The sequence below is a fragment of the Rhodotorula paludigena genome (assembly GCF_050403205.1).
Source record: "Rhodotorula paludigena JCM10292 DNA, Rt_paludigena_JCM10292v1_ctg15, whole genome shotgun sequence".
In the NCBI taxonomy this organism is placed as follows: domain Eukaryota; kingdom Fungi; phylum Basidiomycota; class Microbotryomycetes; order Sporidiobolales; family Sporidiobolaceae; genus Rhodotorula; species Rhodotorula paludigena.
In genome coordinates, this window is record NW_027481443.1 from 203487 (window position 1) to 225812 (window position 22326).

General features: G+C 64.2%; 6 protein-coding genes across 6 annotated transcripts; 3 read left to right on the top strand and 3 right to left on the bottom strand.

Moving 5' to 3' along the window:
- Positions 1-1617: 1617 nt before the first annotated feature.
- On the bottom strand, positions 1618-6400 carry JCM10292_005789 (uncharacterized protein; the record flags this gene model as incomplete). Its single annotated transcript, XM_076648395.1, has 7 exons — positions 1618-1742; positions 1806-1938; positions 2001-2102; positions 2161-2379; positions 2440-5842; positions 5901-6034; positions 6104-6400. 7 exons carry the CDS (start codon positions 6398-6400, stop codon positions 1618-1620), a joined length of 4413 nt encoding a protein of 1470 aa, XP_076506084.1.
- Positions 6401-7222: 822 nt separating this feature from the next.
- On the bottom strand, positions 7223-9122 carry JCM10292_005790 (DUF1479 domain-containing protein; the record flags this gene model as incomplete). Its single annotated transcript, XM_076648396.1, has 6 exons — positions 7223-7548; positions 7614-7718; positions 7794-7988; positions 8060-8206; positions 8283-8715; positions 8778-9122. The coding sequence occupies 6 exons, from the start codon at positions 9120-9122 to the stop codon at positions 7223-7225; spliced, it is 1551 nt and encodes a 516-aa protein (XP_076506085.1).
- Positions 9123-9668: 546 nt separating this feature from the next.
- JCM10292_005791 (fungal specific transcription factor domain-containing protein) lies at positions 9669-12472 on the top strand (the record flags this gene model as incomplete). Its single annotated transcript, XM_076648397.1, has 12 exons — positions 9669-9787; positions 9840-9904; positions 9960-10286; positions 10347-10630; positions 10701-10870; positions 10931-10973; positions 11032-11132; positions 11195-11319; positions 11385-11635; positions 11697-11754; positions 11816-12308; positions 12397-12472. The coding sequence occupies 12 exons, from the start codon at positions 9669-9671 to the stop codon at positions 12470-12472; spliced, it is 2112 nt and encodes a 703-aa protein (XP_076506086.1).
- A 145-nt stretch (positions 12473-12617) lies between these two features.
- Positions 12618-14172, bottom strand: JCM10292_005792 (uncharacterized protein; the record flags this gene model as incomplete). Its single annotated transcript, XM_076648398.1, has 2 exons — positions 12618-13858; positions 13923-14172. 2 exons carry the CDS (start codon positions 14170-14172, stop codon positions 12618-12620), a joined length of 1491 nt encoding a protein of 496 aa, XP_076506087.1.
- A 1167-nt stretch (positions 14173-15339) lies between these two features.
- GUT1 (glycerol kinase) lies at positions 15340-18362 on the top strand (the record flags this gene model as incomplete). The annotated part of the gene is made up of 13 exons (XM_076648399.1): positions 15340-15704; positions 15781-15872; positions 15988-16185; positions 16310-16445; positions 16513-16627; positions 16691-16970; positions 17080-17150; positions 17232-17314; positions 17397-17490; positions 17547-17590; positions 17657-17980; positions 18048-18244; positions 18343-18362. The coding sequence occupies 13 exons, from the start codon at positions 15340-15342 to the stop codon at positions 18360-18362; spliced, it is 2019 nt and encodes a 672-aa protein (XP_076506088.1).
- Positions 18363-19101: 739 nt separating this feature from the next.
- On the top strand, positions 19102-22182 carry JCM10292_005794 (MFS transporter; the record flags this gene model as incomplete). The annotated part of the gene is made up of 17 exons (XM_076648400.1): positions 19102-19552; positions 19612-19923; positions 19978-20003; positions 20071-20085; positions 20142-20250; positions 20307-20337; positions 20399-20480; positions 20525-20547; positions 20628-20832; positions 20889-21028; positions 21091-21276; positions 21333-21400; positions 21459-21509; positions 21578-21637; positions 21696-21746; positions 21811-21841; positions 21975-22182. The coding sequence occupies 17 exons, from the start codon at positions 19102-19104 to the stop codon at positions 22180-22182; spliced, it is 2049 nt and encodes a 682-aa protein (XP_076506089.1).
- Between the last annotated feature and the right edge of the window lie 144 nt (positions 22183-22326).

Genomic DNA, 22326 nt, shown 5'->3' on the forward strand with positions numbered 1-22326 from the left:
GACATGAAGCAACGTGCCATCGAGGAGCGCCGCCTAAACAATTGGAAGGCGCTGCGCGCCGCCCTCTTTGAGCACGATCCAGAGGAAATGGCCCGTGAAGGCGATCCGGATCACATCCGTGCGTAACTTCTACAGACCGCCATGCAAGATGAGCTGAATCAAGATGGCCGAATTGCAGGAGCGAAAGGTTGAGGCAGAACGGATCTCTACACAGCTACGCTTGCTGAAGCCCGTCATTCTGGCATCTGATGTAGTGCAAGGGCTGCGCGATCTGGCGTCTCCGGCCGGAAAGGCTGAAGCCGACCTTTGGCTTGAGCGCTTTGTACGTTCAAGGTCACACACCGCTTCAACCGTTGGCTACCCTCTTACTTCCTCCCTCATGCAGGACCGGCAGCAGGACAAAGAGATCACACATAACGAAGCCCTGCTGGGTCGTAAACCGAATCGAACGGAATCTCTCCAGCTTCTTCCGTGGAACGAGCTTCTCAGTCTCGGTCTGTCGCTTTGCAAGCAAGCTTTACCTACTTGCGATTGACACCGGCACTCTTTTTGCAGAGAAACGATGTAAGTGCTCCCTTGCGGAAAGGCAGGGGCAAACGGCGGTCTGACGGTTTGTTCCTTCACCAGACGAAGATGCCGCCCGTGCGCACGCAAACAGCCACAATTATGACAGGTCTAACAGCATGTCGCAAGGGCTTTGCTCGCTGGACAGTGAGCTAGACGACCATCTTGATGCGATAGTGAGTTCACGCGACGTTGCGTTGAAGGGCTTGCAACTGACTGTCTGCCCCTTAAACAGCGTGATGAGCGCAGGCGGCGTTCCAATCAGACTCAATCAACAGTCGGACTGGCCCAACGGTATGCGCAGCATCATGCCACGGAGCAGGTCAAGGCGGATGCCAAGTACATTTGTGCGTTTCTCAGTCCTCTCATGCGTCACGCAAACTCAGGCAGCCGTGTACACAGGTAAGCAAGGTAGCCTTGATGTCTTTCGCACTTGAGCTTGACCCCTGCTGACGCCCTGTCTGTGTTCGTTGAAGCCGCCACTCTCGCGCGCATTGCCTCTCCCGCCGACCGACACCGACTCGAAAGCGCAGTGCAGCTACTGGTCAGTACTTAATCTCGAACGATAGCTATGCAAGGACTCGAAACTGACTCTGTGCCGTAGACCGAAAAGCTTGACTTGCCACCCATGCCGGAAATGGGATCCAGCAGTACCACGGTGCAGTCTCGCGAGGGACCCCTTGACCACGTCGTCCTGCACCCTCACCACTCGTAGTAGAAATGTCCTTTCACGTGCTATGGACTCAGTCGGACACAGTCCACTGCGTGACGGAAAGCGAGCGCGCGACTTCTCAAAGCAACGACGGCGTCCATCCCGCCGCACAACTTTCGAGGGCTCTCTCGAACAAGTCCGTCGAGAAGCACTGACAACAGCCTTGCACAGACGAGAGGGAGGAAGGAAACAACAAAGATGGGACGGGTCATCGCTCAAAGACAGAAGCGAGTTGCGCCGTCGGAGACGGGCAGGAAGGGCATATGTAACGTGGTGCAACTGAGGTAAGCGAATTGAGACAGTGGGATTCTAAGCGGTGTAGCGGTATGCACGAGGCGAGGCTAGCCGCGCCAGTTGAACAGGTCTCGCGGCCCGTGCCGGTGGCCGTCGTTCGAGCTAATGATCGAGGCGGCAGAGGAGGAGGGCCCGCTGCCCTGCCGTGGCTCGATAAGGAGCGATTGTCGGTCTGTGCGAAAAAGGCGGAAGTCAGCTCGAGTCACGGGCTGGATCAGTGACATCGACGACGTACAGAGAGACTGGGCATCCTGACCGCGTTTAAGCCCTTCGAGCTCTTGCGAGAGGTATGCCTGCAGCTCAGGCACCTCGACGAGGTGGTGTGGCGATTGGAAGCGCTGGAGCTCGCCGACGATGCGAGCGAGTTTCTGCAGCATCGGCGAGAGGGTCAGTAGGAACAGGGTGGGAGATGTACAGCAACTCGACTCACGTGGTAGCGATCGAAGTTGATCAGAAGGAGCGAAGGATCGGCGGGCGAAGGGCGCTCGGCGCGGTTGCCCTCGAACACGAAGATGAGGTCGGTGAGGAAGAGCTGCGGGAGTCTCGCCTGGTGAGCACGTTGCTGTGCGTGAAGAAATGTCCGGACGCACACCAACGAAAGGCAAGCAAGGTGGCACAGCCTGGCGAATCTTCTGGCGGTACTCGGCGTAGTTCCGCGCATGGTCGGTCGCCTTGCGCAGCGAGTCAAACACGGCGCGGTACTTGGGCGCGAGACCCTCCCACGTGCGTCGCAGGCGCGAGATGGTCGACGAGTTGAGCGCGGTAAAGACGGCAAAGAGGGCGTTGTAGTTGGACAGGGCAAGGAGGCGCTACATCGGAAAGGGAGGGTCAGCTCGACCGCGGTTTGACCCGGTTGAGAAGACGCGCACCTCGCCGAGCTTGATGAAGTACTTGAGCAGGCCTGAACGGCGCTTCTGGTCCGTCTCGCCGAGGATCGCCTCCGTGATCCACCCGGTCAACCTCGTGCTGAGCTGGCTCATCTTGCGCACGTTGGGCGCCTTCATCGCGTCCGCCACGCCCTTGCCGCCGTTCCCCGCGCCGTTGCCCGCACCAAGAAGCTCGTCCGGGCGGATCGAGCAGTAGACGCGCGACTCCATGATGGTGAGCTGGCGCGCGAGCTCGAGCGGGTCGATCTCGGTCACCGAGCTCAGCAGCGGCGTGCGGCCTGACAACGCCGGGCGCAGCGAGCCTGTCAGCGACTTTGTCATGACAGGGGCGGGCGCGGTTGCTGCTGCAGCGGACGTGGGCGAGTACGTGTCCTGCGCGGTCGAGGACGACAGAGACGAGAATGGCGTGACCGTCTTGCCTGCCTTGAGCTTGTCGGTGGACTGCATGTGCCGTAGGAGGCCGCCGCTGAACCCGCTGCGGATGGACGAGGCCGGTGTCGTATTCGAGACCGAGAGCGAGAGGGTCGAGCCGTTCATGCTGGTCGGCGACAGGAGCGACGAAGCGAGACTCGCCGACGAGGCGTTGCTATGCCGCACGCCGTACCCATCGTCGCTGTCGCGGCCGCCTTCGCGCTCCGCCGCCGCGACGCGCTTGTTGACGAGGTCGGCGAGGCGGGTGCTCGCCGAAGCCATGGCCGACTTGAGCCTGCCGCGGCACCACTCGAGCAGACCCTCGACGATCTCAACGTCAGGATCGTGCAGCCAGTACGACTCGACCCATGTCTTGAAGAGGTTGTAGATACGCAGGCGGATCGGCGTGAGCTTCTGCGCTGTCCACTGCTTCCGCTCGTCGACCGTCAGCTCGGCGCCCGTCTCCGGATGACGGGGCGGCGCGAGGTCGAAGCGCGCCCAGAGGAGGTGCGCGAGCTCGAGCGGCGTCGTGTACATGCGGAAGGTGAGAAGGAAGGTGTTGGAGAAAGCGGCGTCGATCGTCGTGTCGTGCAGCGTCATGCGCTCGACAAGGCACCGCAGCGTGCCGCCCGAGACGTGTCCGTCCGCATTGAACGAGATTTCGCTCGGAAGGTAGTCGCGCTGGAGGTACCAAACGGCCCCACCCGACGCGGACCCGTTAGAGACCGATCCGCGCGGCGTTGCGTTCGCAGAAGGCGGCTGCGCGTCAGACGAGCTGCTCGACTGCTGCATCTGCGGCGTGGTCGGTGCGTACTGCGACGGGAGCGCGGGCGAGTCGGGCGTCGCCGGCGCAACCTCCATCACGCTGCCGAGGCTCGAGCGCGCCGGCGCAGCCTTGCGCATCGCGGTAGCGATGGAGGCGGGGCTCTGCATCGAGCTGCGCGGGCTCGTCTCGGCGGTCTGGTTCGTCACGGCGCTGCTGCTCGCGATCGAGGCGGCCGTCTGGCGCGACGACGACTGCGCCGAGGCGTGCGAGCGCCCAGAGTGCGCCGACTCGCTCGACTGGGCGCGGTGCATCGCCATGGACGAGGGGCGGGTCGTCGAGCGGTCGGCGGTGGAAGAGGTCGAAGGGGCGGGCGAGGCAGAGCGCTGGGCGTGCGCAGGCGTGAGCGAGATGGACGTCTTGACGCTGCGTGAGTGCTCCTTGGTCGGCGACGAGCTGGAAACGACAGGCGAAGGCGCCGTCCGCTCCGTCTCGCCCGTGCCGGCGCTCCCGCAATCCTCTTCGTCCCGCTCCTCCGCCTCGTGGGCATGCTCCTCGCCGTCGCGGCGCGACTCGGCCACATCGTCCTCATCCGCCTCGTCGAGCGTCATCGCGCCCATCGCCCCAGCCGCACTGTCCTGGTCGAACCTCTCGCGCAAGCACCCCAAGCTCGTCGCCTTGCGCCCAAGCATGCTCAGCGTGTGCGGGTTGCGCCTCCGCGCGTCGACGTCTGCGCCCGCACGGGGCGTCGCACCCGTTGCTGCGACCGCAGCGGCGACAGCGGCCGAGTCGTCGAGCTCGTCGGACGCGTCGGCGAATTTGGCGCTCGCGCCGCTTGTCGACCCACCGTCATCTGCGTCTGGCGATCCGAGGGCAGCGGGCGGCGCGGAAGGTGACGACACGCGGTGCTGGTGCCCGTGGTGGTCGAGCTCGGCGAGCTCCTCGACCGTCTTGGGCCGCGGCAGGACGAGCTCGAACCCTTTGTTCGTGTCGGCAGCCGCGAGCTGCTGCACGACGAGCTTGACCGCGCCGACACAGTCGCCGCCTGCGCGGAGCACGCCCGTCGCCGCGCCAAGGAGATCCTTGCGCTCTCCCTCGTCCTCCTCGCGCTCGTGGCGCTTGCGGTCGCGCGATGCTCCTCTCGCAGCCACGGCGCCCTCGCCCGCGGACGCAACCGAGCTCGTCGTCGTCGCCGAGTCGACCGAGCCCTTGCGCGCCGCGCCCGTCGAGCGCGGGGACGTCGCGACGCGCGCAGCGGCGACGAGCGCCGTCGTCGCCTCGTAGAGCCGCTCGCGCGTCGCGGCGAGCACCTTCATCTCGTCGCTCTTGCCGACGTCGTCGAGCGCGGCGGCGGCGCCGTCGTGCTGGACGAGCGCGCCGACCTTTTCGACGACGACGAGGACGTCGCGCACGCGCTCGATGCCCTCGCGCGTCAGGTCGATCAGGTGCGCGAACGAGCTTGCGGGCGAAGAGCTGCGTGCGTGCGAGTGCACGTGCCCGATCAGGGCGGCGATGGTCGACAGAAGCGAGTCGTGCAGCGTCGAGAGGTGCAGAGAGATGGCCGAGGGTGTGCGCAGAATGAGCTGCGTCGAAGGGTCGAATGGGGTAGTGGAGGAAGCGAGGGCGGAGGCGGCAGTAGGAGAAGAATCGGGAGAGTGCGAAGGCGAAGTCGAGGGATGCTGCCGCTGCTGCTGCTGCTGCTGCTGCTGGGGACCGGGACGAGCCCGCACGGGAAATGCACTCCCCGGCATGGGCGCGTTGAGCGCCTCGAGCGTAGGTCTGCGCTGGTCACGCAAATTGCCGAGACTCTTCGCGCCCCTCAGAGACGCAGCGACACCGTTGCCCGCAGAAAGCGACGGTGACCCCTCGACAGACATGCCGCTCGCAGCTACGGGCGCGGCCGAGCCGAGCGAGAGATTGACCTCGACGCCGCGCTCCTCAGCCTGCTCGAGGAACGTACGGACAAAGCCGAGCGTCTCGTGCGCGATGCGAAGCATCTCGTCTGCGTCCTGCTCGTCGAGCTCGGCTTGGTCTGGTGCGGGCGGGGAGGGCGCCGGCGCAGAGGCTTTGCGCGCTTGGTTGACGAGGGCGGCGAGGGACGTGAGGATGCGCTTGCGGTAGGAAGAGAGCGAGGGATGTGCGCGCAGAACGGGCGAGTCACGCGTGAGGGCAGATGTGGCCGAGAGTACGGTGCGTATGGAAGAGATGACACTGTGGAGCCAAGGAGGTGAGCGAGCGCGGAAGGCCGATTGGGCTTTCTCGTTCGTACCAGGCAGTCGAAGGCTGGTAATGCCCCTTGCGCTGAGCCCTCGCGGCATTGTCGAGCAGGCGGACGTTGTGTTCGATGCTGCTCAGCAGGGTTGTCGCTTCCGCGCTCAGCGGCGAGGACGTGGAGGCGCCGACCTGCTCGATGCGCCGCCGCACTCTGTCAGTACGCCCTCTTCCCCTGTGAAGGCAGCTCGGTACACGCACCTGTTGCCCTGCATCTGCGAGGTCCTCGAGGTAATTCGACGGCGCCCAGCCTCTCTTGCCGTCGGCCTCGCAGTCCCACCACCCGGACGGGTCGCGGTTGAGGCACTTTATGATCTGGCCTGCCTCGAAGGCGATGCACGAGCTGGCCTGCTGCTCTTGCGGAGTATTTGCGGTGCCGGCGAGGGTCGCGGGTGAGAACGAGTGAAGCGCGCGCACGAGCGTGAAGCCCTGCGGCGGCGACGGGGACGGACCAGGCGCGGCGGCGAGCGCTGGGGACGCGAGCGGCGAGGTCGACATGGCCTCGACCGCAGCGCGGGAGGGCGAGCGCGTCGAGCGGCGGCGAGGAGGCGGGAAGGTGGACGCGGGCCGGGTGTTTGGGACGGACAAGAACGAGCGTGCGGGGGCGCAGCGAGTGCGGTGCGAGCTGCCAGCGCTCGCAAATGCCCGGCGGGTCTCGGCTCGACCGGCGGGGAAGCAGGCGGGACGAGCGTGTTTGCGAGTGAGCGGAAGAGCGAGCGGAAACGCGCCAGGTTCCACGCGCGCGGGTCTAGGCGCTTACCCCGCACTTTTCATCACGGCGCACTTGCGCCCAGAAGCCCTCGCCCGTCTCGAGATCTGCTCCGCATCGCAGGCGCCGCTCCCGAGCAGAGGGCGGAGACGCTGGTGTCTCCGGCTCAGACCCGCTTCAGCGCCGGAGTCCTCCCTGCTCACCACTTCCCACTCGAGTCGTCCCTCTTCTTTGATGTGGGCGGTCCTGGGCGATGCTGCTGCAGGATTGCAGCGCCCTGTGGTATGCTGCAACCCAATTGTCTACCCGTAATCCAGACCTTTGTCCCGTCTCGCGCCTTGTCCTTCGCCCATTCGACCTTCTCAAGCCAGATCGTCCCGTCTTCTGCTTCTGCTGCCGACGTACTCGTGTCCCATTCGAGCCGAGCAGTGTGTCATCCCAGACCCAGCAAGGGGCTCGGGGCTTCCCGTCCTTCTGTCCTTGTCAGATACCGGAAGGCTGCTCGCACACAGACATCCGACCATGGCCATGGGCGCCCGTCTCTCTGAGTCTCTACCGTTCGCGACATCAAAGTACTGCCGCAAGATGCGTTACATGGCTGTCACGCTCGCTCACGCATGCCCCAAGATCCGGTTCGCCTCGTCAATGACCCTCCTCCCACCCTCCGTCTCGCCCTCTCCCGCCTCAAACCTCGCATACCCAATCGCCGCCCTCCCCATCTGCCCGCTCCCCTCGTGCGCGTCCTCGACGGTCGCGCGCCCGACAAAACTGCTCTCGCCCGCGCCGCCGGGGAAATCGGGCGCGGGGACGCCGCGCTCGAACCGCGTACGCTGCGTGAGGAGGTACTTTGCCGAGGGCCCCGTGAGCGGCGCGGCGGGGATGTAGAGGACGGACGAGTCGCCCAAGCCGCGGTGCTGCGCTTCGACGGAGTGGACCACTGGAGGCCGGCGCGGGACGAGTCAGCGGGAGTGTTGGAGGGGAGGAGGCAGAGACGGGACGCACCGTCACAGTGCCAGTAGACTTGTGAGCCGGGCTGGACGCGCGGGACGCTCGTCATCGTCTCGCTGAGGCGGAGGTGCGGGTGCGTCTGGTCCGACAGCTCTTGCGCTGTCGAGTATCACACGCGAGGACGAACGTCAGCGCGGCAGCCTGAGGAAGAGAGACCGAGGAAAGCGAACGCACCCTTGCCCTTGACGGACCCAGGGAACTCGGTTGACTCGACGTCGATTTCCCAGTCGTCGAACGCGAGCCGGCCCTCGCGACCGCGGCGCGGGCGGAAGAACGGGCGCAGGATGATGTACGCCGTCGCGAGGTTGACGTCGGGGAAGACGCGGAGCGTGCCCTCGTTGGGCGACGTGTCCGAGATGGCGGTCCAGCCTGCATAAGATGATGACCGGGTCAGTCTGACCATTTGTGCGAGCAGAAAGCGGTCGAGAACTGGAGCGCACCTTGGAACATGCGGAAGACGGAGCACGCGCCGGCGCCGTTGTACAGGTCGGCCTTGGCCTCGAGCCGAGGCGAGAGGTCCCAGGCGTCGTGGCGGACGTGCGGGTCTGGCCCACCGCTCAGGATGTTGCGCCAGGCCGAGCGGTAGACTGCGTAGGGGAGGAAAAGAGTCAGACTCAGTCACAGCGACGACTTCCACAAGCTCGTTGTGGCGAGCAGACTCACCAGGGTCCTCCCACCTCTCCAGCGACCCTCCGTCCACATGCGGCCCGAGCGTGAACTTGGCGTCACCCGGGAAGCGAATCCTGAAGCGGTCGTAGTACGAAATGGGCGTCGTGACGGAAACGGGCGAATCGGGGTCTGAAGTGTAGAACAGCGAGAGGAGCGCCCGCTGAGTGCCGAGAATGCCCGGGTGCGTGCGCGCCTGCGTCTGCGCGACCGAGTTGTACACCTCCCAGACTTGCGGGTTGTCGACCGGGTACCCCTTCGCGAGTGCGCGGTTTCGCGCGACGTACTCTTGGAGCTGCTTCTTCCACGCGAGCGCTTCGTCTGACTGCACGGCGCCGTGAACGACGACGGTGCCGACGCGCTTGATCTCTTCTAGAGTCTCGGGCGAGAACCCATCCTTGATGTCGGCGTACGAGACTTGCGGGATGGCCTGTAGAAGCGAGTCCGAGGTGAGTGGATTGGCAAGCGTACCGAAGGGGCGCGAGGACGTACGGCGTTGCCACGCTCGATGATCTCTTCTGTGCGGTGCTCTAGAGCCCCAAGGAGCGTGCGCCACGACTCGATGAGGCCGTCGTTCCAGACGGACTTTTTGAGGTCGGCGAAGCGCTGCTCGAGGGGCACAAACGCATCGCCACCGAGGGATGAAAAGACGCTCGCGATGCTGCCTTCGTCCTTCTCCTGCTGCGCGGCGCAGAGCGGGGCTCTCGACGAGAGGGCGCGGGCGGTCGCGGGCAGCGAGGTCGAGGCGGTGTGCGAAGCGGAAGCGTGGGCGAAGCCGGCGGCAGCAGCCTGGCGAACTGCCGACGAACGAGAACGGAGCGCAGAGTGCATGTGCATGTCGAGCGGGGAGTCGCAGCACAGGAATAGCGAGGAAGCAAGAAACAGGAAGCTCGGGACGCTTCAAGGTCAACTTGCGGCGAGAAAATGGCCGACCGGCTCAACTGGAATTCGGTCACCTGGGCTGCTCGCTGCAATTGCCCGGCCGCGGATGCGCCGAGGATGCAGTCACGAGCAAGCGAGCGCGACAGAGACAGAGTGCAATCGTCAGCGTGTGCAGCCAGTGCACAGCATTGGTGGGAAGCCTGCTCGACTTGGGGAGAGCTGCGACAGGGCGAGTCGCGGCAGGCAGCTTGTCGTCGACCGCACACGGCTGTGCAAAGTTCCAGCTCGTGCAGAGTGGACAGCGCTGCGATGGACCTGCCTGTGCCCCCTGCGAGCGGCTCGCTGGACCCTTCCGTGGATGAGCGGCAGACTGCAGGAGGAGGAGCAGGAGGAGGCGGTGGGGACGCAAAGCACAAGCAGGCGTGCCTCGCGTGTCGCACAGTCAAGGTGAGACCGTATCTGCCCTGCTACTACCAGTGCACGCTCATACCTCATTCACAGATGCGCTGCTTGCCGATGGAACCGAGCGGGGTCAAGTGTGCCCGGTGCTCGCGACTCGCCCTCGACTGCGTCTGGACCACGCCCCAAAAGCGCGGCAGGAAGCCAAAGACGGTCAGAAAGTGCGTCCGAGTCTGCCTGTCGCTCGTGATTGAGCTCACGATGAGCCCGCAGGTCGCTCCCGCCGCCTGCTCCTCCTCCTGCTTCCGCGCCCACGGCTCCGCTGTCCTATGGCGCAGGTTCGTCCTACTTGTGCTCCCTACTGGAACGCGATCTCACTGCCGTCCCCCGCAGCGCCTTCCCCCCTCGACATCCTTGCCGCGAGCGCCCTCCCCTCTTTCTCGGCGCAACCCTTCTCGACCGCTTCCGCAACCCTCCCCGCGCTCGCCCCCGTTGCCACCCAAGCGGCCGCCGTCCGCGGTCCTGTCATCTACGACACCCCCCAGTATCGCAGCGAGGCGAGCCCGAGTGCCTACCTCTCGCTCGTCGATGTCGCGCGCACAAAAGAGGAGGTCCTCTCGAAACTCGGCTCGGGCGGGCAGGCGGGCGCACCGCCGTCGGTCGCAGGCAGACTAGCACCGCCAGCTATGCCCGAGGTGGTCCCCGACGCCGTCGACTTACGTACGTCTCGTTGGTCGACCCACCCAAACACACGGGCACTGACAGCTCGACGCGAACCAGACATCCTGAGCGAGCAAGAAGCGGCGCAGCTCTTCGATCACTTTCACCACGTGCAGAACCGGTTCATTAACCTGTTTGACCGGCACCTGCACACGCTCGATTTCTGCCGCCGCACGTCGACCGTCCTGTTCTCCGCCATCCTCGCCGTTTCGGCCAAGTTCAGCCGCCCGGACCTGTACCCGGCGCTCCTCGCCAACGCGAAGCAGCTCGTCGGGCGCGGGATTGTCGAAGCGAGAGCATCGGTTGGGCTCATTCAGGCGATCCTCGCCCTCGTTTACTGGAAGGTGAGCCTCTTCGCCTTCGCCCACTAACCTTGTCTCGGCCTCACCCGTTCAACTGTAAACGCTCTTGCAGGAACCGATGGACCAGTCTGCATGGGTCCGCATCGGGATCGCGATCCGCATGGGTCTGCAGCTGCACCTGCACGCACAGCGCACGACGCCGCTCCCCGAGAACGAGCACGAGGCGCGCTTGATCATGAACATAGAGCGCACTTGGCACATCCTCGTCGCGTTTGACCATACGTGAGCTTTCCTCTGCCACTAGTGTATCGGGCGGAGACTGACGAGGTCGCTTTGTGGCAGGTATAATTTGCACCCTGGCGACGAGGACGACGGATTCCATCAGGTGAGTTCTGCTCTCGCTGCTGCCGCTTCTGCTCTGCTGACTCGAACCGCACCGGCAGACCTTTATGATTCCGCACTACCGGATAGACATGGTCAAGTGGGTCGAGGAGACGCGCAAGTACGACGTCGAGGACGACCGCGAGCTTGTCGTCTCGTTCGAGTGCGCCTCCTCCGCTTTGGACCTCCCGGCTGAGCGCGTCTGATATTGTTCGATGCTCGCAGATGGGTCAAGGTCCTGCGCATGACGAAGGATCTTGCGCACTCGCGCCCGATGCAGGCTCGCGCACTCGGGATTCACCTCAAGGGCACGCTCGATGCGACGTATCAGCGATACCTCGACCCGAAATGTGCGTCCCTATCGGCTCCTCGCGCAGCTACATTTGGTTACGCTGACAGCTCATCACCTGTGCAGCGCCGCACTGCCTCAACGGCAACCGCGTCTCGACGCTTCGCGTCGCGTTCTTCCTGCACTCGGCCTACTGCGCCTTGAACCGCGCGCTCCTCATCTCGGTCGGGACGAACGGCGTCAGCCTCGCGCAGTACATGGTCAGCATCTCGTGTCTCGCGAGCAGCTTCGAAGACATCGCGAAGGAGGGCCTCGTGAAGTACTGGCAAGACGTCGTTGTCGTGTCGCTCTACGGTGTTGCAGAGTTTTGCGTGAAGGTGCGGCGCTCTCGCTCGCTACAGGGTGCGAGCTGCTCGTTCTGACGTGAGATTTCGGCAGATCTTCCCCAAGGTGTACCCGAGCAATCAGACGACCATCCTCGAGTTCCTTGAGCGCAGTACGTCCCTTCTCAAATATGCGTCCCCCGGCAAGCTCGCTGACGTGGCGTTGCACTACAGTCTACCAGGCCTGCGAGGTTGCGGCCGAGGGCAAGGAGGACAGCGTTGCCGCCTTCATTTCTCGCTTCTTCAAGCTCAGCATCCGCGTCTTGTGCTCTCCCGCACCGAGCGCGCAGATGAGCACCGCCTACGACCACCAAAACCAAGCACAGCAGCAGCAGCAGCAGTCGGCGCAGTCCGGCCTGCCGCAGTCGCTTGTCGACGCGTCGCCCTTCTCGCCCGCGCCGGGTGTGTCGTCTGCGCTTGCGTCGACGTCGCTCGCGCCCGCGTCGCTCCAGTCCATGGCGCTGCCGGGCCTTGACAGCCCCGTTATGTCGGTCCCTCCGCCCGATCCGGTGCGCTTGCTTTCCTCCCCGACGTCTTCGCACGCTGTCGCGAGGGCATCGCTCACGAGTCGAGGGATGTTCCCGCGCCTGCAGGGAGTGGCGGCGTTTGAGCCTATCGATGTGGGCAATACGTTTGCTTCGTCCATGGGAGACGACCGCTTCTTCTGGTGCGTCCTGCTTTCACTTCCACTGATCTGGCTTCTTCTTTGAACTATCGTGTATCTTCAACGTGGCTGACGATGTCCGCATAACCAGGGAATCGATGTTTCCCGGTCAGGCTTCCGACTGGTCCTGGCTCGACCAGCCGATCGAAGATCTTGTTGTTCCGTAATCCTACGCGACAGACGCGCGCATCTAGACGTTCCTGTGAAACGGCGGGCAGTATCGATATGTCCCGCGACAAATGCTTGCGGAGAAAGCTAGCGAGACTTCCACCGCTCGGCCTGCTCTTGAGCTGCGGTAACAGCCTTGTGCATTCACAGCGCCCTGCCGTCGGTTGACCACTGCCTCACTTTCTCTCTGACTCTCCCCTCCCCCGCTTCGAGCGCCTCGCGCCTCGCCATCGTCACCCTGTACGTCCAGCTGCTTCTCCTTGCACACTCGTCCCTCCCCTGCTTCTCCGCCCCGGCACTGTCCAGTCCCGCAACAAACAGCTCGGTCTGCCGCAATACGAGCTGCGAGACGATCGATGCGGCCGAGCGGTGCGAGGTTAGGCCGTGCGGATCGGGCAGCGACCGCGCGAGCGAGTGAAAGGTCGCGAGCGAGAGGCCGGCGGATTGCGAGAGCGTGCGCAGCGCGACGAGGAATGATGACATGGCTGCGTCGTGCGCTGCAGAAGGGTGCAGTGTGTCGCTGTGCGAGCGTACGGGACCGAGCGGGAGACGGTGGTGGTCGTTTCGCGCCGACCCATCGGGAGCACCACCATCGCCTCCGGCCGCGTCCACCCCGAACACCTCGCCGTACCCCTCGAGCGCCTCGAGCGGATAGTCGGTCGCGAGGTAGACGCTCCTGACGCCTTCTTTCCGCCTCATCTCGAGCAAACTCGCCACCAACCCTTCCGCGCACGCCTCGAGCCGCGCCGGCTCGATCCCCTCGGTGCGCCAATGCACGCCGACCGTCACTCCGCTGCCCATTTGCTCGAGCGCCGCCCGTGCGAGCGCCTGCCAGTCAGGCGCATAGACGAACGAGCGGTCGAGCTCTGCGTCCGAGCGGTCGCTCAGCTCGAGCGTGCGTGCCGCGTACGACACGACGAGGGCGTCGACGCCCTCCGTGGCCAGTTGTGCATCGAGAGCCTGTACGTCCTCAAGGAGCCGCGGGCCGCCGCGCCACGAGAGGCGGTAGCGCAGCGGCGGGCGGCCGGCGTACGACAGGCCCGTCTGATTCAGGCAGCGCGACGGCGAATAGTCGCTGCTCGAGACGAGAGGTACAAAGGCGTACGACTCGCCCGGTCCGGGCGACTGCGTGATCACGAGCGCTTGGGCGCCGAGTGCGCGCGTCGGCAGCGAGGTGCGCCACGCCTCAAAGTCGCGGTACGGGATCGCACGCACGCCGTTCTCGCGCTCGAAGGTGGCGAGAGAGTAGAGCTCGTCGAAGGAGGTTGCGCCGCAATGGGAGAAGCGCGAGGATGCGAGAGGCGGAAGGACGAGTGTGAGCTTGAGGGTGCGCGCGAGGACAGCGAGCTGCACGAGGTGGTGCTGTGCGCGGGACTCTTGCTCCTCTGTCGGCTTGCCGAGTGTTCTGTCAGCTGCTGCGTCTGCGTGAGAGAAAGGCTCCCATCGCACCAATGGACTCGATGAGAAGGAACCGACAACCATGCGCGTCGGCGCACACCTCGCCGTTCCCGCCCGCCAGTCCCGCGACCTGGGTCTTGAGCTGCTCAAGCTGCGTTGTCACACGCTGTCGCAGGTCGTGCGGGTCGGCAGTCCACGCAGACAGCATCAGGAACACCAGGAGCACCATTGCGGCGAGAGGGAGGTAGCTCCGGGAGCGGCGGGGTCGGTGCGAGGGGAGCGAGGGGTGGCGTGCGTGCATCTGCACACAAAGAGGGATCGTGAATGTAACGCTCGAGAGGGAGCAAGAGGCTGTCACAGCTCACCTTGCTTGTCGGCACTCGCCTACAAGAAGGCAGCAAGGGCGAGAGCAGAAAATACAAGGGCCGGCCGTCACAGCTAGAGCTGGGTCACAGCAGGAAAGCCGCACGCAGGAGGCGACAAGGAGCAGGAGCTCAGTGCACCGGTCCGCGTCGAGCTAAACCAGACGGACGGGCGCAGGCGGACGAGGCCGTGAAGGGTGTGTGCGCCAAGCGGGGGGCGTGCCGGGGTCGAGAGGGCAGCGTTGCGGCAGCTGGCCATACTTGATCGTCGAGCAACGGTGAGAGGGGCAGACGTGCATGCCGGCGCGGGTGCGCACTCGAGCGAGAGATACTCCGGCGCAGATTGGCTTCCTGGTCTGGACGAAAATTGTCGCCTTCCCGTGGAAGTCGACGCGGGTCTGAGCAGCACAGAGCTCGAGTGCGCATCTTCTGCGCTGTAATGGCAGCCTACCTATGCCGTGCAGCATCTGGCAAAGCAGGGAAGACTTGGCGACTGCCTCCTGTCCTCCTCCCAAGCGACACGTCATTTCCCGCCGCCGTCTCTCCTCTTCCGCGGATGCCGACCCTATGCTGGGAGGCAGGAGTCGTGACAGAAGGACACAGGAAGCCGTGCTGGGGTAATTAAACCGCTCGAGCTAGGCGGGCGAAGCGCTGCGTTCCTCCTCTCGCGCCGACAGTTGCTCGACTCGGGGGCGCAGAGTTGCCCCGTGTGCGCTGAGCTGGAGCTGCGACGAGGAGAAGCGGAGTGCAGCCAATGGCTGAGCGTCCGGAGCTTAGTGTGAGGGGGTCGGCCCCGGGAGCGTCATGGGCAGCGGGCGGGTGCCACGCCAGCAGCGGCGAGCGAGCGAGGGGGGGGCACCCTGTCCGCAGAGCTGGAGTCGTGCGAGTGACTGCTCTCTAGTACTGTACACTTGCTCTGCTCTGCACTGCCTGCGCGGCTGCACCCCTCTCGCTGCTTTCACGCGCCTCTCCGCCTTCCCCACGCCGCGCCGCTCCCCCGCCCGCGCGCGCGCACCACCGAACCTCGCATTCGCCTTCGTCTCGCGCCTGCGCACCGCTCCGAGCGGTTCCTGCCGTCTAGAGCACCCGCTAGCCCTGCCCGCGCCATGTCGGCCCTCAGCTCGATGCCGCCCTCGCGGCGCGGCTCGTTCGTCGGCACTCCGCTCTCGCAGCCCCCGTCCAACGCGCCGTCCGCCGCGCCGTCGCGCCGCGGGTCCTTTGCGCTCTCGACCACCGACGAGACGCCCGAGCACTCGCGCCCGCAGAGCCTCGCCCAGTCCCGCCGCGACAGCTTTGCCGCCTCGCCCCTCTTCCGCCGCTCGTCCACTGCCGGCCAGATCCCCCCAGAGGGTCTCCGCCGCCGCCTCGAGGGCCTCAGCAAGGTCCCGCCGCACCTCGGCGACATTGGCCCGCGCCCGAGCAGTCACCCGGACCGCGAAGCTGTCCAGCAGCGCGAGACGGAGTTTGTCGGGTGCGCTCCTCGCCCTCGCAGCGCATACTATGCCCGCCTGCACCGCGAGACACACTCACTGAGCATGTCCACACAGCGCCATCGACTGCGGGACCACCTCGTGCCGGTTCTACATCTTCGACCAGTGGGCCGACATCATCGCCAACTACCAGATTGAGTTCGAACAGCGTGCGTCCCGCGCTGCTTGGTTGGTCACTATGTACCTCTGTACACCCGCAGCTGACCCTCTTGACCCTGCCCACGACTTGCTTGCGCCTTCCTCGCTTTTCTCCCCACCCGACAGTGCACCCCGAGCCCGGCTGGCACGAGCACGACCCGTCCATCTACACGCGCGAGATCGACCGCTGCATCGAGGAGGGCCTCAAGCAGTTCAAGGACAAGGGGCACGAGCTGCGCGAGCTCAAGTGTGTCGGAATCGCGACGCAGCGAGAGACGACGCTCCTGTGGGACAAGGAGACGGGCGAGCCGCTGTACAATGCCAGTGCGTCCCTTCAGCTCGCACGTGTACACCGTCGTGGGACCAAGCAACGCGCTTTCACAGCCGAGCTTGCGCCCCTCGATGCCATGGAACCCGCCGAGCTGACCTCGTCTCTCGCATCGCACAGTCGCCTGGCCCGACGCACGCAACGCTGCCAACGTGCGCGACCTGCGCGCGCGCGCCGAGGAGCGCACGTTCCACACGCCCGACGGCGAGATTGTCGGCGAGGAGGGCATCCGGCGATTGACGGGCCTGCCGCTCTCGTGCGTTGGCTTCTCCGCCGTGGCATGCAGCTGCGAGAAGACGAGCTGACGAGCGCTTGAATCGCAGGACTTACTTCTCGGCTACCAAGTGGGACTGGATGAAGGACAATGTCGAGGAGGTCGCAGATGCGATCGAGAAGAAGACGCTCCTCATGGGCACGGTCGACACCTGGCTCGTATATGTGCGTTCTCGCCTCATCGCTCCGAGCCCTTCCTGTCGTACTGACGTCGGGCGGACCCCGCAGCAATACACGGGCGGCGAGAAGCACATCACGGACGCGTCCAACGCATGCCGCACGCTCCTGTACAACCTGCACAAGCAAGACTGGTGCGACGAGCTGTGCGAGTTCTTCCAGGTCCCGATGGAGGCCCTCCCGCGCGTCGTCAGCAACTCGGAGGTCTACGGCGTTTTCAAGAAGGGGCATCCGCTCGAGGGCGTCCCGATTGCGGGACTCATTGGCGACCAGCAGGCGGCGCTCGTGGGCAACAAATGCTTGAAGAAGGGCGATGCGAAGCAGACGTATGGTGCGTCGGCTCGTTCGCCTCCTCTGGTTGCCTGCACACCGAGGCTACACCTCGACGAGCGGCATCTCGTTTGGGTTGCGACAAGTGCTGACACGCTGGCGTTTCACAGGCACGGGCTGCTTCATGCTCTACAACACGGGCACCGAGGTCGTTCGCTCGACGCACGGTCTCGTCAGCACCGTGCGTCTTCAGCTTTTGACTTGACGCTCCCCCTCGCTCGTGAAGTCTGCATGCTGACGGTTATTTTGTCCCGCTACGCAGGTCGGCTACAAGATGGGCCCGAACGAGCCGTTGCATTACGCGCTCGAAGGATCCGTCGCTGTTGGCGGCAGTTCCGTCACCTGGTCAGTCGCGTCCCACGGATTCGCAGGCTCGCCCGGCGAGTCTCCTTCCTGGCTTGCGGCTAAATCTATAATTGTTGTACAGGCTCCGTGACAATCTGGGCATGATCGAGCACCCGCGTGAGGCGGGCAAGCTCGCGGAGCAGGTGGAGGACACGGGAGGTGTCTACTTTGTGACTGTGCGTCTTTCCGAGCCCGGCTTGTCTCCGCTCCTGGCTGACATGTTATTTCGCAGGGATTCTCTGGCCTTTTCGCGCCTTATTGGGACATGCGCGCGACGTGCGTTCTCTGCACGTCTTCTCCGAGGTTGACGGGAGTGTTCTGACAGCGTGGATGCTTTCGCAGTGGCATGATGATCGGCCTTTCTACCTACACGACCAAGCACCACATTGCTCGCGCGACGCTCGAGGCAACCTGCTTCCAGACGCGCGCCATCCTCGAAGCCATGTCGAAGGACGTCGCGCTCTCTGCCGCCGCGGGCGGAGGCAAGCCCAAGCCCGACGGCAACGGCGAGCGCGTGGACGGTGTTAAGGGCGAGGACGACCAGGGCGAGGACCCGGCCGAAATCCGCGTGCTCCAAGTCGACGGAGGCATGACGGGCAGCGATGTCACGATGCAGCTCCAGGCCGACATTCTCGGCATCGACGTGCGCCGACCGCTCATGCGCGAGTGCGTGCTCTCTTGAATCGTCTCTCACGCGCCTGCTCCGACTGACAATGGGCTGGCTCGCGCGCAGGTCGACGGTTCTCGGCGCGGCGCTCCTCGCCGGTGCGGCGCTCAAGCTCTTCGGCTGGGACCTTTCGACGGCCGACTCGCTCGCCAAGGTCAATCGCCTCGACGTGAGCGTCTTCAAATCGCAGATCACCGACGAGGAGCGCGAGTGGAAGTACGCGGGCTGGGTCCGCGCAATCGACCGTGCCAGGGGCTGGCAGAGTACGTCGTGCTTCATTCCCCATCGCATTTCAGTCGCCTTACATGCGAGTGCAGCTGTGTGCGACCGCTAACTGACTCGCTTCCACTCGTCTGCGCAGCCAACTCGGGCCACGGCTAAACGCCCACCCTCTCGCTCAGCCCGCTCACCGCTTCTCCTGTTCACCCGACCTCACACACGACACCATGCACCCTTTTTCCCGAGTACCCTCGCCATCCCAGTTATCCCCCTCGGCCGTACATATCCCCTCGAGCGCGCGATACCGGTTCTCGTCGTCCCATCCCTCCCTCTTCAATCCTCCCCCCCCCCTCTTTGTGTGTATATCGATAGAGGAAGCGTCTCTCGTGCGCGTATGCACTAGGGACGTCGACGAAAATGATACAATGGCCGTTTCAGTCTCTTCCGCTCGCAGCGACGACTCCGAGGTCCAAGACGTCCTTTTGTCCTTCCGTCCTCTCTCCGTCTTTTGCCTCAGGGCTTGACCTATCGCTTCCGCTTACCAGAAACTGCTGGAGCAGTCTTGAAGAAGCCTAGGCGGGCTGCTCACACATCCAGGGTCTTCGTCAAGACCTCGTCGTGCATGGTTCGAGATCGGCTCCCTCCTTGTACCGCCATGCTCGCAATGCAAGCGTCCACTTTGCAGATCGGTTCCCTTGCGAGACTCTGCCACGCGGACACGAGCGATCTGTACGGCCCGGCAAGGTGCCCGGCATGACGTTCGCCTCCCCTTCGTTTCTCGAGTTCGGCCTCGGAGACCCAAGTTCGGCTCACCCTGCTCATTCAGCGATTTCTGAAGGCGCGCGATCGGCTGCCACTGCTTGCTTTCCTGCCTCTCCTGCCATCCTGCTGCACTGCTGCGATGACTTCGAACCCAGCGAGTCGAGCGTCGACTTCAGACGAAGAGGCGACCCTCGCCAGCTCGTCTCGTGATGCCAGCCCGCACGACAAGCCTGTGCCAACCTCGACGATGCACGCACCCGACCAGCCAGCCTATCTCACGGGCGACGATGCCGAGGCAGAGCGCGAGATGCGCGACTACGGAGGAGACGCACCGCTCCCGAAGATCCCGCCCTCTTCGTCCAGCCGCACGCGCGGGACCTCCTTCTCCAAGCTGCAGCAGCCGCACCGCGCGCCCGACTTCCGCATGCCGAGCGGTCGGAGGGGCAGCACGAGCGCTGTGGGAGGAGGGCGTCCGGGACCGGCGCAGCGGCAGTCGAGCAGATGGAGCGAGAACGGGTTCCCCGAGCTGCACCTCGTCGACACGGCGTACTCGGAGGCGCACCGTCAGCTGAGCAGGATGTCGAGGAGGCGTGCGTCGTCTCGCTTTTGATCGTCGTGAAGACATGACCCATGCTCTTTCACCCTACAGGTTCTGATGCAGCTGCTTCGGAGGGCACCGCCGTGGACAACGACTCAGAGCAGCCGCAGCAGCGGGAGAAGAAGGAGAAGGAGGAGAAGGAGGAGGACCCGAACAAGGTTGTCTGGGAGGAGAACGACCCCGAGAACCCGCAGAACTGGAGCCTGGGCCGCAAGTGGCTGGTTACCCTTCTCTGCGCTCAGGCAACCGTCGTCGTCACGTACGCTTCGAGTGCGCCGTCCAGTGCGGTGCGCCAGGTGGTCGCCGAGTTTGGATACGGCGAGGAGGTCGGGCAGCTCATGACGGCGCTGTTTCTCGCAGGATGTAAGTCTTCCTTCATGCGCAGTGATTCCACAGTGGCTAATTACTTTCTCACAGACTGCGCTGGACCGCTCATCTGGGCCGTGCGTCTGCTGTCGTCGCTTCGGTACAGAATGTAAAGCTGACCGTTCCACTGACCCTCTTTGACAGCCGCTCTCGGAGATCGTGCGTTCCGGGCCTAAGTCTACTAAGGTACCTGTACTCATCCGTCCCTCTTTCAGGTCGGTCGTCGACCTGTATTCGTCGTCACCCTCGCGGTCTTCGCGCTCTTCCAGATCGGTGACGCTGTTGCGCAGAATATCTGGACGATCATCATCATCCGCTTCTTCGGTGTGTTCAGCTTATTGGAGCTCGAGAGGCCGAGGGCTGACTGAGGCTCTATGCAGCTGCGACCTTCGCTTCGTCGCCGCTCACCAAGTGCGAATGTCTCCCGACCTGTCTTTGGACTGGCGCGGTAGGCTTACTTCTCCACCTGCAGCGCCGGAGGCGCTATTGCAGACGTTTGGGACGCTCTCGGACGTGGACGAGCCATGGCAGTCTTCTCAGCAAGTGTCTTCATCGTGCGTCCCGTTTCCGCTTCGTCCTGTCTTCCAAATCTGACCAGGTCTCGCCTCGCTCTGCGTTCCTGTGCGGCTGTAGGGGTGCGTTAGCTTCAACTCGACCTGCATGGACCAGGACACTGCTGATATCCCCTCATCCTGATGCAGTCCTGTGCTTGGTCCTCTCACGGCAGGCTTCCTCGTCGACGCCTACTCGAACGGTTGGCGCTGGATTTTCGGCGTGATCGGCATCTGGGGCGCTTGTTCCTGGGCGCTCGTCGCCATCTTCCTGCCCGAGACGTACCACCCTGTCCTGCTGGCGAAGCGGGCCAAGCGTTTGCGCAAGGAGGATCCAGAGAAGAATGCCGACAAGGTGCGGGCTTTCCCTCCTGGTGCAAAGCCCTCGACGCTGAACCCTTCGCCTTGCAGTACGCGGACTTGGAGCGCGCCGACTTTGACCTCAAATCCATCTTGAAGCGGACGGTCCTGCGCCCCGCCATCATGCTTGCCGTTGAGCCCATCGTTCTCACCGTCACAATCTACCTCTCGGTCGTCTACGGCATCCTGTAGTACGTCAAAGTCGCTTCCCGCAGCGCAACATGTCCCTCACCGCACTTCTCCCTCCTCACAGCGGGCTCTTCTCGGTCTTCCCCATTGTCTGGGGCCAGCTTCGCGGTTTCAACGGCGGCGAGACGGGCCTCATTTTCCTTGGTGTCGGCATCGGCACCACGATTGGCGCCATCATCAGCGTCTTCACGCAGCAGCACTATCGCACGCTCATGCCAAAGTGGCACGGCCACCCGCCGCCGGAGGAGCGGTTCGTCATCTTTCTGTCCGTCACAAGGCCCCTCGACTGACCATGCGGGTGCGCAGGCTTTGGGGCTCGATGCTCGCTGGTCCGCTCCTCATCGTCGGAATCTTCTGGCTCGGCTGGACAGGCAGTGCGTGACTGTGCCATTCCTCTCCCTTTCAGACTCAAGCTAACGAGAGCATCTGTAGACTACCCGTCTATTCACTGGGCTGTGCCCGCCGGCGCCACCATCCTCATCGGTGCGCTTCGTCCGCGCCGAGATTCTGACCGAGATGGCCTCTGACATACTCGCTTTCCCTGGTTGCAGGCTGCAGCTTCACCTTGATCTTTGTCTCGTTCCTTTCGTTCCTTGTGGAGGTCTACCTCAGTACGTTCACGCGAGTCTGTCCGTCGGGAGCCGTGCTGATGCTTCTCCTCCGCCGCAGTGTTCTCGGCTTCCGCGCTTGCAGCCAACACCGTAGTTCGCTCTGCGGTCGGTGCGTGCCTGCCCCCTGCTGTCTAAACATTGAGCCCCAAGACTGACCGACAATGTCGAAATAGCTGCTGCTTTCCCGCTCTTTACCAGCCAGATGTAAGCCGGGATGGCTCCCTCTTTCATACTTCTTTCGTGTGCAGCCTGTGCCGGCGACCCGTTGCCCATCTTGCCAATGCCGCTGCCGGCCGGTCCTGTCGTTATAGACGATTGACACGTAGGTCCCTTGCAGGTTCGCCGCCATGGGCGTTAACTGGGCCTGCTCGCTCCTCGGCTTTGTCGCCCTCGCGTGCGCGCCTGCCCCCTTTTTGTTCTACAAGTACGGCTGGCGCCTCCGTCAGAAGAGCCAGTTTGCGCCGTGCCTCGACATCGGACTACGCGAGCAGGTCGAGCGCGAGGAGCGTGAGCGGAAGGAGGGGCGCAAGACGGAGCAGGTGTAGAGGAGCGACCCTGTGCTGAGAATGCTTATCATATCTCTTGACCGTGCGTGAGACCGCAGGGCGGGCAGCCCAGAGCGCCAGCGGGTCCGAGACGAAAGACTGTCCTCTGGCCTTCTCAACGTGCTCGCTTCTTTTCACTGCCCA